At 43.0% G+C, this 16,010-nt stretch overlaps 1 protein-coding gene across 4 annotated transcripts in view; it reads left to right on the top strand.

Moving 5' to 3' along the window:
* afap1 (actin filament associated protein 1) overlaps positions 1–16,010 on the top strand; it is a 55,843-nt gene that overhangs the window by 26,232 nt on the left and 13,601 nt on the right. For all 4 annotated transcript variants that reach the window (XM_069721863.1, XM_069721864.1, XM_069721861.1 and 1 more), the window contains exons 4-8: positions 4,562–4,670; positions 4,830–5,041; positions 5,466–5,645; positions 10,433–10,519; positions 11,890–11,965. In XM_069721863.1, coding sequence (XP_069577964.1) covers positions 4,562–4,670; positions 4,830–5,041; positions 5,466–5,645; positions 10,433–10,519; positions 11,890–11,965 — 664 coding nt within the window. The remainder of the gene's footprint in view (positions 1–4,561; positions 4,671–4,829; positions 5,042–5,465; positions 5,646–10,432; positions 10,520–11,889; positions 11,966–16,010) is intronic.

Raw genomic sequence — 16,010 nt, 5'->3', positions numbered from 1 at the left:
TTCGGGCCGAGCTGATGTGTTGTAGAACGAAAACAAAGGAAAAGTCAGACTGCGTGTCGACGTGCGCACACTGTATGTATACAAGTCTGTGTGTATGCAGTGTGTGCAAACACCCCAGTGCCTCTAAGCTTGGAGTCACATGTCTGGAGTGTAATGCAATGCATTCTCCACACTCTGGTAAAAAAAAAAAAAAAAAAAAATGCTTACCCAAACAAAAAGCTGCTGCATGATTATTAATGGTATTACTGTTGCCTAAAAGTTTTCCTAAGGAAGTCATGATGTGAGATATGAAGCTGCAGCCTTCACATCGGCAATCTTTCTCCACCGACGCAAACAAGTCCAGTTTCACGTGCACTTCTCCAACCAGATATTGTTCCTTATTGTTTGACTGTTCAGGCCGAGTGCTTTCATTATTTTTTTTGCTTCTCTTCCTTTCTCTCCTTCTGTCTTCCTCTCTGGGGGAACATGTTTTTTTTTTTTTCTTCGTAGAGCCGGGGTAGGGAGGAGAACGCTGGCGGCGCTGGAGTTTTGCAGGGCAGCGTATCCCTGCCAAGAAATGAGTTCACAAAACCACCGTTTCCCCCAAAGGAGATGCGATAAGGTTTCTGCTCGAGGCCTGGCCCGCCACTTGACTTATAGATGAAAAAAGAGAAACAGGGAGGATGAAGAGGAGGATTGGCAGAGGGGTGGGGGGAGGACTGACAAAGGAGAAGAAACTCCGCTTTGCACTCTGCACAGTGAACCGAAACTTGCATTAGATGACAGTTTTCTGGTTTTATTGTATTTAGTTTTAAAAGTCAAGTTTACAGAAAAATCACGGGTTCAATGCTCGATTCCAAAAATAACTAAAGGTAACTGAACAGACTGTTCTTTTCAAATCAGGGAAACAAGACAGATGGACACTGCGACAAGGAAGACTATGACAGTTTGACAGGCTTGAAAAAAGTAAATGGAATGAAAGTGTTGAGGAGTTGGGTCAGGATGTTTTCACGTTTAATGGACTGTTGGGCAGCTGGCGTTTTAAGCTTGGCGTAAGAGGTCCCAACATGACCCTTAAACACCTGCCAAGAGTTGGTCTGTGGAGTAACCAGCGATTGTTGCTGTTTGACTGGATTTAAGCCTCCTGAATCACCGATGTGAGCACTTTTCACCTCCACCTTTTCAACAAGCAGAACGACATTAGCAAAGCAAGGGATAACCCTGCAGGGCCAATTTGACTTTTTATCAGACATTTGGAGGAATTAGTATCAGTGCCGAAAGGTTGTTGTTTGGTCATATTTACAAAGGCTTGAAATTGGTTGTCTGGTTTGTTTGCATCTTTACATATGCGGTACATATTATATGATTACTTAAAATATTCCCTCTTCACTGAATGAAACGTATGTTCACATGACTTAAATGCAGAACTAGTCATGTATGTGTGAGCAGGTAATGTTAGTTATAATTTAACAAATTCCATTTCATGGGAGCACCATGGGATTTCAGAAAAGTCCAGAAAAAAACTAGCCTTATTTATTATTATTTTATCACACGAGTGCTTCTTAAGTCAAGAATGATTATCCGTACTCACTGACAACTTAATTCCAGTAGGGGTTAAATGGTCACCTGCATACCCGAGGCTGCCGTAAACACATCCTGCGACTCTCATTTCGACAAACACTAACCAGAGAATAATTATAGAACTTATAGAAAAGAAATTTAGTTGTAATATTTTGTGAAGCTTTTATAGGACAAGACGGTTGTACCAATAAAAAAAAAAAAAAAAAATGCAGTTCACTATTTAAAAATGACTATCTCCTTCAGGAGATGGGCTTTTTCTTCCCATTTCGATTCCCCAGTAGTCTCCTTCAAACAAGCATAATTTTTTACAGAAATGCCGTAACTCTTGTCAGACTGACTGTACTGTTGGACGCTCATTTGTCATGTTGCAGTGACACATACATTCTGCACTTTGAAGAAGTGAACGCCATCGCTGCTGCCAAACCCCTTTATGAATGTTCCACGTTGCTACGGCGATGGAGGCTGACATCAGCGCGGCGCTGACGCCTGATTGGGTCGGCTGCGACCAATGGCCCATAGCACATAGAGTTTCATAACAGTTATGGTGTTTCCCCTCTTTATAACCGGAAAATCTGCGCTGCCACCGGTAAATAGAGTAAAAGGAGAAATCAAAGGGGTTTTCCGTAAGAGGAAAAAGTCTGCAGCCATCACAGCTTGGTTCGGTCTTTGTGAAAAGGGCTTCCAGAGAGGCTTAGAAGGAGTCTTAACAGCTTGAAGTCTCATGCACTTTGAGGTTGCCTGGCACTGGCTTGTGGCCTGTGTCGGCGACTTATTAGTCAAAGGGTCCAAGAAGAAATATTAAGCTTTTAATGGTCTATGCTGTGCGCCACTGTGCTCCTGTTAGCAGTGATGTAAAAGCATTATTTGATGTTTAATTTAAACCTGTAAACATCCTTCATTGCGCTCTGAATGAACAGCCATTGGAAATCAGTGACGTCACCAAAGACGCCTTCAAAAGATACACAGCCATGTATAATGTGACAAGTCACAGCAGGAAGCCTAATTTATCTGTAATAGTTTCAGGGTTCTGTGAGTGTGCATGCTGGGTCGCTGTCACTGTTATGGGACACTGAAATATAATATGAATGATTGCATACAGTACTCTATCAATCCAAAGATGTGATCGAGGACGGACAAGCATTCGCCTGTAAAATTGTCTCGTTTAAATGAGTAAAAGAACATTTTGTGTTTAGTTTTAATGCACAGTAATTGGGCTATATAACCCTTATTGAAAAATAGCCTCATGGAAAAAAAGAAAAAGAAAAATGTATGGCTTAAAGGGGCCCTGAATGTAAAGTCATTTTCAGTGTTACTCACTTAAACTCTTTATGAGAATCATTGAGGTTTAACAAATGCAATGAATGCATTCCAAAAGTCCATTTAACTTCAACTGTTAAACTCCTTTTTGGCATATTGCTGCATGTCTTGGCACAGCACCGTCATCTGTGGATCAGTATGACTAGAGTGCACTTGAATTAGACAAACAAAAAGAGGAATGCACTCATCCAAACATGGCTCCTCGGAGGTCAAAGTACTCCACAGGGGACTTTGTGCATCTCCGTATGACTCTACTTTCAATCTTTTTTTCTACAGCAGTGAAGAGCTGGACTCAACGCCAACCAGCGCCACGTTCGTGTCTACGTGCTGCCACGCGACCGGATTTGTTGTTCACCGCCACACTTGTGTTGTTTCTACGAGGTGAAACGTCAGAGAAGTGGGCCGCAGCGTCGGCCAACACAGATCGTGTCAGGCTGCGCAGTTGATCCTTCGCTCTAGTGACTGGATTTGCAGAACTGTGCGCTGCCAAAGGGAACACGTCCAAACAAAGGACCCACCCCTCACCCCGCCTTTCTTAAGAGTTCAACAGCGTAATACCGTGAAAGTATCTTAACTCCATTCCAGTTAATCATTGCGCAATCGCATCGACGCCTTTCCGTAGCGTCTGTAGTAACAGATTAATTGATTTCTCGGATTTGCTTTCTTCTTCACTTCCAGTCATTAGAAAAACGGCCCGAATAAGTCCTCAGGTTAGGTTTCTTAAAGCAACACTTCTCCTGGCCACTCGCTTGTTTTCTCTCCGTCACACACCGCCTGATAATTATTGTCTTTTCTTGCTCACACGCATTCCTTCTCGGTCTCCTCTGTTCGCGTTTTGCATGTGACAATGAAATGTCTGTAATGCTCCAGCACAGTGGTTGTCTCTGTTCTGCACCGACACGTCAAAGGCTAATTATGAGTGCTTCACGAATGAGAGCATTACAAAAAGGTTTCTTCTACGTTGTCCTTGTTCTGTCCAAAAGAGCGGCTCCTCTCCCATGATACAGCAGCCGTACGTTGCAGCTAATCAATTCCCGTCTCACTATCCTGACATTGATTAAAGGCAGATGAAAAGATATATCATTGTCACCATCTTTAAAGAGCCTTAAAAGAAAACTTCATCACTAAAAAAAAAGAGTTTTCTAGGGAGGTGGATTTACGGGCACATTTAAATGTACACATGTCTGTGAGTAGTGCAAATGAATGGACATCTATTTATCAATGATATCATTTTCTCCTGCAAACCCTCCTGCAAACATACAAATCTCACAAAAAGTCAGAAATCTCAAATATCTGTCAGTATACAAATTGTCAGTTCAGTGTGATCAATACGTACGAATGTGATCAGTATAAAAAAAAAAATATTGGTTGTCTTTCTGAAGAACACCGTGTTCTCGGTGAGCGGAGAAAGTCACCCAAACCGCAACCCTGCTGAAATGTGCTATGCTAGGCATTTAACAAGCGCTTCCACGAAAAGCATCACTTCAGATGTAAAGCAGTGAAAGCAGTCGATGCGCCAGCTGAACGGTTTCGTGAACCGCCGGTGGAATTGAGCGCTGAAACGTAGCGGAAGTGCAACACCCGCTTAAAACCCATGAAATTTGAAGGGTTGAAAGTCGTTTAAAGTTTCATTATTGAACGTAGACTTCTCACTAATCGGTGGAAACGTGTGTCCTCTGTGCAGCCTCCGAACACTGGCCCTCCTCCGCTGCCCAGCTCCTCTCTTCCAGAAGGTTACTACGAGGAAGCGGTTCCTTTAAGTCCTGGAAAGGCTCCCGAATACATCACCTCCAGTGAGTGAGCTGATTTATACCACACATTAGTCACATAACGTGCTGTTATTTTACCACACAAGCAGACAGCAGCTGAAGAGAAGCAGTGTACGTATTTCAAGTTTTTATCTCGACTTGAATGACCAGTAAGTAAAAAGCAGCATATTTCTTCTCTCTCAGACTACGACTCGGACGCCATGAGCAGCTCCTATGAGTCGTACGACGAGGAAGAGGAGGATGGGAAGGGCCAGAAGATGCGTCACCAGTGGCCGTCTGAGGAGGCGTCCATGGATCTGGTGAAGGACGCCCGGATTTGTGCGTTCCTGCTGCGCAAGAAGCGCTTCGGCCAGTGGACCAAACTCCTATGTGTCATCAAAGACAACAAACTGCTGGTGAGAGACACATAATGGCTGTTTAGTTTTTTTAGTTTATTTAATATTATTTTATTGTATAGAATGTGCATTTTTTGAATTCAATATTTTTGCCCCGTACATGCTGCTGTAACAAAAATTTCCCTCTGAGGGATTAATAAAGTATCTATCTATCTATCTACCTACCTACCTACCCATCCATCTATCTATCTATCTATCTATCTATCTATCTATCTATCTATCTATCTATCTATCTATCTATCTATCTATCTATCTATCTATCTATCTATCTATCTATCTATCTATCTATCTATCTATCTATCTATCTATCTATCTATCTATCTATCTATCTATCTATCTATCTCTGTTGTGCGTGTGTGTGCACGCAAACGGTGACACGAAACGACCGAATCGGTTGAATCTGAACCCTTTTCTCTCCCTCCAGTGTTATAAATCCTCCAAAGACCACACCCCCCAGATGGAGCTGACCCTGTCAGGGTGCAGCATCACTCACATCCCCAAAGACGGCAAGAAGAAGAAGCACGAGCTGAAGATCGTCCACCAGGGGGCAGACGCCCTCGTGCTGGCTGTGCAGAGCAAAGAACAGGCCGAAGAGTGGCTCAAGGTAACACGATGAATCCCAAAACCGCCGTCGACTATTCTCCTCTTTTCCTACCGTATTACATGAAGGGCGAGACCGAGAGCAGTGTGGACAAACAGTACATGTGGTTCCAGATGGGTGCTTGTTCTTGGCCGTGAAGAGCGTTGGAGCTGATAAGCGGGCCCTGGTTCCATTTTAAGGTTGTGCTGGGGCAATATATTAATGTTCTTAAGACACGATGTCATCTTAGATTGCCGAGGTCGTAACAGCGGACTCTTACCGGACTCTTTGGCTTTACCCACTTAGTGTTCATATCCACATTGTTGATGAATATTTATCAAAAAACCCTTTGTGTGAATATTTCGTAAAAGCACCAACAGTCATCCCTACAAGATGTTCAGTAACATTATCGATCTTTTTGGGCCAAATTATTGTATAATTTGAACGAATCCATATTGCACAGGTCTCAGGTTTCATCACTTTGAATCAATTCTACTCTTATGAATCGAGAGTTGTCGTGAACATTTGCCGCTAAGTAGCGCGGAGTCAGTCTTTAAATAATAGTAATAACATGCTAACACGGTACTTGTGTGTCACTCAGTAACATGTTTGTTAATCGAGTGCTCAAATTTCAGATTATTTACCTACTTAACAATAACATTTAGTCGCTAGAAATCGTATCTCAGTATTTGTATGGAATGGTGTATTGCAGTCGGTCTTCAATAATAATGACAACAGTAACTTTATTCAGAAGCTACTGTTCCCTAAAGTGCTTTACAAACAAGGACAGTAAAAGAGAGCTTGGTCCAAACTGTCTTGATGTCGGCAAAATGCTCGATTCCAACAGCGAGGAGGTCTGTGAACCCCGTTAGCTGTTTCTAACATGACTTTAAGTAGAGCGCTGTCAAACACGGTGAAGGCTGCTGTATTTGTGTCTGTGGTGCTCACCGTACGTCTTTGTGTAGTCGTGAAAGTCTCGGGGATTGGCCCTTGGCTTCCCTTTTTGTTGCCACCGAGGTACAATTAGGTGCAAGCGCAGCTTCCACTCTGCTGCTCGGACTGAAGAATAAAGGGCGTAGTTGTTTTCGTTTGTTCCTCTCTTCCTGGTATTGTAGGACTCGTTTGCTTTAAACAGGTGGCTCTGCTGGTTTCGCTCTGATGTAAAGATATTTTCTTTACGGTCCTCCTCTGATCCCTCTCCTCTTTGTCTCTCGGGCATTCTTCCTCTGCCTCCCCGCTCGCTCGTCTTCTCTTCCCCTCTCTGATCTTTCCCTTCTGGCAGCTCAACAAGTCCGCAAAACAAACCCGCCCCACCGACATCAAATAAGCTTCGGTACTTTCTGCTTTTTCAGCCCCTGCGTCCATTTGTTGTTAGTCCGGTGCCAGCACCACTGGGCTCCCTCTGTTTCAATCCCAGGAGGAAACGACGGGGGCCTCATCTGGTGTTTGATTTTGAAAAGAAAACCCCCGAGCCGTCCTTCCTCTTCACCTCTGCTCTCCTCACATCTCCCGAGAAACTCCTGGAATTCCTTGTTTGTCCTTTGCAACCTATTGTGCGCTATTTTAAGACCTCTCCTCGTGCATTCGTGCGGTGGTATTCCTGTAATCAATTGTCCTCTCGACACATCTCCGCCGCGCTGCAGACTTGGTCCTCTTTTATTATTCCTTGGTCTGGTTAAAAACAAAAGCGTTGGAAACACCAGCTTCACTATTTGCAATGTTTGCTTTCTGTCTTTTCCTCGAAGTTTCAACTCCGTCATGTTTATGTCAGTCAGGAAACAAAGATCAAAACAGTTTGTGCTTTCCCCCTGAATCCAGTTACTCGTTCCACATGGTAATTAGCCGTTGTTTATTGATTGGCTGGTGCGGGTAACCTCGCCGGGGCCCGAAGTATCTGCAGGCAGTTGCAACCAGACCCACGAAAATATACAAATCTCTGCAACACCCAAACTATGATAACGACTGCACTAATTGTTGCCTGGAGAAACTGGATCTGGGGACGTGTTGAGTCAGGTGGCTGGATATTGGAAACGTATTGAACTGATAACGCTGTGGCCCGTCGGGTTTTTCACTCTCGCAATCACACTGGTGTTTGCCTAATCGATGCACGTGTAGTTCGTCACGCTGCTGCAATCGGCAGTCATCCAGTTGGCGGAGGTTCTAACCCTAACCCGTTTCAAGTCGCCGTGATGTACTCATGGCGTTAGCAGCGCAGCGATGTAGGGTTACATTCCCCGGCCGGCTCCGTGCTCCCTCGAGTGGCGTGTGCACAAGTAGCATCCAGCCAGAGAGATTAGCGCCTCTTTGCGTCTGTGTTTGGATATCGTATCTATTCATTATTCCCCTCAGTCATTCTTTTGTCTCTTGACCTATTTTTCTCCAACATCTTTTTTTTTTTTTTTTTTTTTTTTTGGTCTTCCACCCAGAGGCGTACAACTTCCATAACAGTCGTTTCTTGAATGCCATATTACCGACTCGGATAATGGCAGCGCGGACTTCTCGGGATAGTTCTCAAACCCTCTGACCGATCAGCCGGCAACAATGTGCCCTCGTGACAAACGTGAAGCCACGGCGAAGTCCCATTCAGCTAAAGGAGACGAGCGGTGAGGGGAGGAAGAGGCAGAAAAGGATGAAAAGAAAGGCTGAGTGGAAGAAAGGAGGTGAGAGGAGGAAGGAAGAAGGAAAAGAGGGAGCGTGGAGAGAAAGCTGGGAGAGTACCTGAGGGTTTCCAAAGCCTGCTAGTTATAGTAATGATTCTCCCAGACACTGTCTGCTAACGATGTGTTTATGGAACACACATGTCCATATTGCGTCCTGACTTCATTCCCCAAAACCTTCCAGTGCTTTTTTTTTGAGGATTGTATGGATCTCTCTCTCTCTCTCTCTCTCCCCCCTCCTTTCCTTCTTCTTTTACCTCCTCTCCTTTCTGCCTCCTGCTACAGTATGACCTGCTTCCCTTTGTCTCCTTTGTAATAATATTCCCTCCTAACTTCTCTGTTCTTGTCTTCTTCTGCACAACGTTTGGGGACAGTGAGTTAAATGTGCTCCGCAATCTGCTCAAGTTATCATTCACACACATTGACGTGGCAGTCCAACCCTCAGTGCTTCATTGTTGTCCACGCCAAACCGCAGCAAACACTGCAAGGCTGCTGTGTGTCCTTATTGCTGGCAAAAAGTTAGTATTAACCGATGGCACATATTGCATATTAAAGCTAGATTGCAACGCTCATCCCTTGGTGAGCCTCCAGATTACCCGAAAAATGAAGAAACAAATTATTTGTTTTTCTTTGAAAATAATGGTACATTTCTAACCTATTCTGCAGGCTTCTGCAGCAAAAGCCATATAAACATATAAACACACACAAAACCCTTAACAAAAGAGCCAAATAAAGATAAATTGACAATATTTTTGGAAGGAAATGCCTCAGATTTTATGCATCAGTGGTGTATGGTAAGTGTAGCCAGAGGCAAATGGTTAAAGCCTGCAGAGCATGGAGGAAAAGTTTTTATCCTTTGGTATGGAAGTAATCAGAAATCCCTCCAACATAAAGTCCATGTGTATTGGTTCCAAGCTGATTTCATGACATGTATGGTGAATATGTTGAAGCACACAGCAGTAACTTGTCAATCAACAGCATGTTTCTTTTTATTGAAAGTGTTTTAGCACCCAAAACTGCCACCCACAGCCTCAGCACCTCCTCCGGCTTGATTTGTAGTACATCATCAGACCTACATAGTACCCCAGCCTGGCAGCGCCACTCTGCAGTGGAAGATAGACATGATGTTGCTGTCTGTACCGCTTCACGGCCCCGGAGCCACTCTCAGAGCCAAACCCATGGAGCCACAGCCTGTCATTTCCCCCCCAAAAACCCAATTATGCTCCCTCCAAGCCAAAACCAATGAGCTGAGGAGCTCTGCGCGGCCAGAGATGGTTCAGAATGCTTGTGGAGAGGACAAGGGGGACTTTGTGTGTGTGTGTGTGTGTGTGTGTGTGTGTGTGTGTGTGTGTGTGTGTGTGTGTGTGTGTGTGTGTGTGTGTGTGTGTGTGTGTGTCACAGAGTGCATAAGCTGACTGCACACCGCAGTTCGTCTGAAATCCCCCCCCCCCCCCGTACCCACGACTCATCTACACACATCCCTGTCACCACGACACGTCTGGGATTGCCAGATCTGATGGTGAGCTGCCAGAACTGAAGTCCAACGAGGTCACAGTAATGCACACTGGCGCCCCCGTCCAGAGCCCTGCAGATCTCATTCACCCCTACTGTACCTTCTTGTATAGGAATTCCACGGATGCAGTAAAAGTCTGCGGTGTCTAATGTGTGTGGCAGACCCGCCCACTCCCACCCCCACCCCCTCCGCCACCTCCCACTACACACCGCATGCATGTGTATGCATGCTCGCTCGCTCCCTCCCGTAGCTGCTCCACTGCACGGGCTGTGTTGCCTTATGATCCCTTGGCTGCCAGTCAGTAGCATGATGGGATGAGAGAGGAGGGAGTTCACCATACATGTGGCCCACATTACCCCAGGCATGCGTTCTCGACTGAAGGATTGAACTGCTTAATTATGTGGCAATTGTGCGAGAAAATATTTTAGGATTTATTATTATTTTTTTTTTTTTATAAAAGCGATCCACCCATTCGCTGTGATCCCAGTTGGAGGCTAACATTCCACCGGCCCAGTCAGACACGGCAGCGTATAAACTGAACTCCCTCTGCAGTGATCGTGTGCGTGAGTGTGGACTTTCCACTTGTTTAAAAGCGACTGGTAGCCTCATTAGCTAATGTTGTATTTCCTTATGTTTTCCAGGTGATGAAAGAGGTGTGCGTTAATGGGAGTGTGGACTTGGACGGAGCTGGATCTGGATCACCGGTATACAAACCTGAACTGGAAAAGGTATATATATCAAATAAAAAAAAAATACTCTGATGCTGATAGATGATGACGCTGCACAATTCTATCAGCAAATGTTAATGTTCACATCAATTGTCATCAGTGCACAAAGGTTTGTTTGACATCACATTAGCAAAGGATCTGGATTCACTCCAAGGCTTGAAAATCTCTCATTAAATACGTAACAATACGTAAGACATTCAGGTACCAGCGGGATGTTTTAGCCTTGGCTCATTATTGTTTCTGCCGTACATACTGGGACGTAAAGACCAATGTTTTGTATTCTATAGTTGTCATCTCATCGTGATGAATTTGAGTTTAGCTATTACTCACAAAACTGAAATGATTCTGCCTCCTTTGCTTTACGAGGTTATTACACATCACTATTTATGACTTTTACTGCTCATATTTTCAGTTAAAGTCACTTTTTCTAGTTAAAGCAACATTTTTAAAAGCACATACTGTGTTATTTGAACATCTACCAGAAGTAGCAACATCAGCTTTTTTTTTAATTTGATTTGATCTTAAATTGAAAACTGAATAAATGTAACTGATATGGTGACATTGTTAAACCAAAACAAAGAGCTGAAAGATGCTAAAATGTTGCAGAGAAAATTCTCTGTGGCTTTTTTTTTTTTTTTACTACAACTGACTCCTCTTAAATGACATTTCATTATTTGTTAGTGTTATAAGTGTTATAAGAGTTAGATGTGATAAAATTACATCAAACCACAACCTCACCTTTTGTCTCAGTAGTGAAGGATTGTTAATTCTTGTGAACCTGAGAGGCAAAAGTATTAGATTTTTTTTTTGTCGTTTCCACATATCAATACGTCAATGATTGTGTTGTCGAAGACAAACATTTACAAATACACCTCCATTCCATAAGGGCGTCTTCTCTTGGCATAATTTAATATAATCCCACTTGGTAGTAAAATGTGTTTTCCAAACAACACTTAGATCCATATGGCACGGGATGGAAAGTTTAGGGAGCTGAAGGGAAAACACTGCGTTATTGGTTTTCATTGGGAAAAGCGGGAACAATCGCTGGCGACATCCTGAACCCAGCACATACATGTGTGCCTGAATCTATGCATGTGTGTTTTGTGGTGGAAAATGAGCTACATCAGAGGATCTTTAATGACAAACCTCTCCTAACTTGGCACAGCAAACACAAGCCCAGCCTAATTATTCATCTCTAACATGTTACAGATGTTCCGCAGGGATTTTACAGTGTACAATGTAATTAGACAGCTGTGTTTGTGCGTTAAAGCCTCCCTCGACCTGTCTGTTTTCAGGAAAGTACAGTTTTGTTCACTTTGTACCTTCCCCTGCTCCCATTCCTCCTCTTCTGTGGCCGTTCTGCTTGTTAGAAGGCGTCGTGTGACAGGCCGAGCTCAGACGGTGAAGCGACCCACGAGAATGGACACAGCGACTGCAAAGACCAAGGTGAGAGTCACAGCAACAGTAACCAAATAATGTGGTGCCGTTTTCAAAAAATAAAAAGCTGTTGCTTACCCGGGTGATTCCTTTACATCCAATTCATTCAGTTTTTGCGATGAGCATAAAATGTCGTCCCGAGGAAGAACCCTCTGTGGTGTACTGGAAATGATTTCTGGTTCATTTAGACATTAAGACAATAAGAGCAGGTTGACAATAACAATAACCAACATGGATGAAGTGACATAAATGCAAGAGTAAGATGTCAGTATGGACATGGATATATTAACAGATTTCCCCGCAAGTGTTTTACAGCAGAGGCAGTCAGCGTAGCTTGAACTTAACCCTTTCTCTTCTACTTCTGTCTCTTCTACCCGAACAGTCATGTGCTTATTTACGCGACGGTAGATCATTCGAATGATCACAGAGTGGCTTACAACCTGTGTTGATGAATAAAATCATACTGGTTTTGTATTTTTCCCTCGATAGGTTGATTTATTCTTTGTCAAATCAGTGCGTCCCCGCAGTCAAACCCTTTTTGGCCCTTGTCGGGTCACTGTGGCTCAATTTGAGCAGCCCGAAAAGGCCCACACTCTGGGTTATCTCTGTGGGGCCCTAGCGTGACGCAAGTGCTCAAAGAGAAAACTCCACAGCACATCTCATAGGGGCCTCAATGAACACACAATTGTTTCCTATTCCGAGGCCCATTGGTCTAGAGTCCCCAACTCCTCCGTTGTTTTGGGCCACAGCAGAAAAATCTCAACTCAGGGTCCACTTACTCGCTTTTTCTAAAGCTTTGCAAAGTCTGCAAATTTCCAGAGATTTGCCATGTATCACACAGTTTTCATCTGCAATGTGGGAAAAGTAAAAGTGCCTTGAACGAAATTAAAACAGCCGCTGAGCTGCATGTCAACAGATATCTTCATATCTGCAAATAAATAAACTCTACAGGCTGATGAAGACTATGTGATACAGTTGAAAACATCCAAACAAAGTTAGTAAGTGCAACTTGAGTCGGAATGTTCTGACATTTCAACATCTGCAAATGGTTAGATGTTTAGTTAAAGAATACATCCTCAAACAGTACCTGTAATTGAAGCCCTATAACACAACACAACACAACAGTAATAGCTAAAGTAAATGGGTGATAGGACATGATCAATATTGGTGTTTCTTTATCTCAACTTGGATCCGTTTCTAAATTCAAATTACGGCTGCCTTTCTGACACAGTCGGTCTCATAATTTAAAGAGGAATCTCTGCCAGCTGTGGAAAGGTCAGCCTTTAATAATAATGCGTGAAGGCTGAATAATGAGCATTTTGGATTTATGGCAACATGGTCTTTATGAAGGGATGGTCTTCCCCTGCTGAACAACACGCCAAAACAAAGAGATATGGTCAAAATCCTCGCCCATTATTCACCGTGTCTCCTCTGGGAGACAAATCTCATTTTACTTGTCAGCTCAGTTATTTGGTTTTGCAACCAAAATTGAACACTCTTATTTTTTTCTTTCTTTCGACTAGTTCATTTTTTCCAGGGTTAGGTCTTAAACCGATTTCCCAACAGCAGTTAATTTTAAGCCTCCTATCCAGTTGTATTTTTATTTTTAAATCAGCTCATAGCTGTGATTCATGGACTTGGTTGTGTAATTTATGTTTACGTGTCGTTTCTGGGACACTACAAGGAATGCTGCAATGGGATCAGCAGTGATCTTCCAGATATAAGATAATTGTCTACTCCTCTAGAGGTGCTGGCCTGTAGTGTCCAGAATTAAGTGGATCAGACTGGATTTGATCCCTGACACCCACATGTTCTGGACTCCTATCTGTAAAAAAAAAAAAACTCCCAAGAAGTTTTTATTTAGTCAGACTTTATTGTGCATCTTTATGTCAGATGAGTTGAGACACTGGGCAGCATACCAAAAATGTACCAGAAACCCCAGATAATGACACACTGCGAAATCAACAGTAGTAAACATGATTAATTTCAGAGACCACACTGCAATTGGTCCCCCAAAGGAAAATTATTTGATGAATGGCTATTTACTTCATTTCAACAGTCACTGTAAATCAAATGGAAAAATTTCAAGCAGCTTTGGACATGGTAGAGAAGATTATTTGTTTCGGGCGGATTTGAAAAGGATGGAATTTCAAATTCAAGTCAATCTTCACTTTAATCTGATATGGATTCATAAATCCTGAGATCGACCTTTCAGCAAAGGTCCAGTAAATCCAATCCAGTAAAAAAACGAGTAGTCCGAAATATATTAATACATCCATAATACACAAAATCTGCTGTTGCATCATTTAGAACTTCACGTCAGGGATTCTTCTTTTTCTATATACTTAGCAGTAAAGTCAGATAGCATCATCTCACTGAGCCAATAAGAGCTTCCATATTCTGTCCTCAGCCTACAATAGCCAACCAGCCAATTGGAAGCCATGTTGGCGCTGATTGATGCTTTGTTTAGCCAGTGAGACTCTGAACACAAGTATATGCAGCTTCAATGGGCGGGTCTTATACCAGAAAAAAAAAGAGCATCTTGTTGTTGTAAAAACTTGCTGTTACTGAATAAAAAGTGCATTTATGATACTGCTTCGGGGGCTATTCTTAATGAAAACATTCACATTTTGAATATGTTAGAGGGTTCCTTGTACAATTTACAGAATCACTTCTCTGAGATTCTGTTTCACATCCGAGCAAAATTGTTACTGTAACTGAAACATCTGTAACAGAATCGAGTATCCAATCGAATCAAATCAGATTGAATCGGGACCTTGTGAATCAGAATTCAATCAATTTGGCGAAATCAGTGGCAATACCCGGTCCTATTATTTGTTAGCTATAAAGAAAATGGACAGAATTGACAGAGGTTTTGGTCTGGATCTATCAACATTGCTCTCTGACCTTTGGAAGTACTGGTAATCCTAACGCCCATAGCAACACGTGGATAATCAAAGCACGTTGCCTTCATGTTGCAGCTCAGCTCGCTGTGATTTATAGCTTTTTTATGTGGGCCTGTTTTTGTAAGAATCACTGCAGGCTTTCCTCATTTCGAAATCTCTGCTACATTTTTATTATCGTGCAGTAAACAGAATGAAATAAGATAATAAACACCACTGCATTCTTGGTTTTCACTCATTTTCCTCACGCTGCGATCATTCAGTCCTGAAACCGTCTCTTCAGCGCAATCAGCCACATTCTTTCCATGGCTGGTAACAAAAAGAGCTGATTTACTGGAATCAAATTTACCTGATCAGAGTTTTCCTCCTCTGCTGCTCCTGAAGGGAAAACTAATAATAATATCTCCTTCTTTAAAATGGTTCGAATCGCTTTCGCATATGTGTGTCTGCTTTCCACCTCCGGCCCGCATTGTGTGTTTGTATACTTTTCGCATTACGAGAAAAACCTTGCGACTCAAATTGAGTGCAGACGGCTTCCTATTTAATTAAGGCAGTCGCCATGGTAGTTGTCACATCACATCAGGGAGGAAAACGCAATACGGAAAATCTTTTGAAACAAGCTTATGAGCACCTTAGAAAAAAAAAAGAATGCAAAGGGTTTCTGTCATTACAGTATCAGCTTGGACGACCGTTCGTGAGTTTTCAGCAGCTTGGGTGATGATTTCTGCAAGGCAGGGACATCGTGCGGGTCCAAAGCCGCCCCGGTGATCGGGTGTATAGAGTATGTTTCTGTGCGCACATGTGTGTAGAATCAGTCCAGACACTCAGCATGACATAAGCGAAGGAGAATGCTTTTTATTCTCCTCCCCCTCTGTCTGTTTTGCCTCGATATCTGGCAGCTGAGACAGGTTCAAATTCAAATGTATTTTTTTTTTTTCTGTCCTTTCTTCATGATATAAACACATTGAGGCGCATACATATCTTCTCTTCTTTTTTCTTATATTTTTTTTTACTTGGATTCTCACACACACCACAGACCACAGTATCTACTGAACATCTGAGCCAAGCAGAAGCTATTTTCCTCGTACAGACAGACACGGCGGCTCAGACGAAGCCTCTTAAGACCTGGCTTGCTCAACGTCAGCCGTCCC

Source organism: Brachyistius frenatus, unplaced genomic scaffold (assembly GCF_029030835.1).
Source record: "Brachyistius frenatus isolate BFR_SWC_R1_liver_20210118 unplaced genomic scaffold, ASM2903083v1 Contig_275, whole genome shotgun sequence".
NCBI classification, from domain to species: Eukaryota; Metazoa; Chordata; class Actinopteri; family Embiotocidae; genus Brachyistius; species Brachyistius frenatus.
This window is presented reverse-complemented; position numbering and strand designations above follow the sequence as displayed.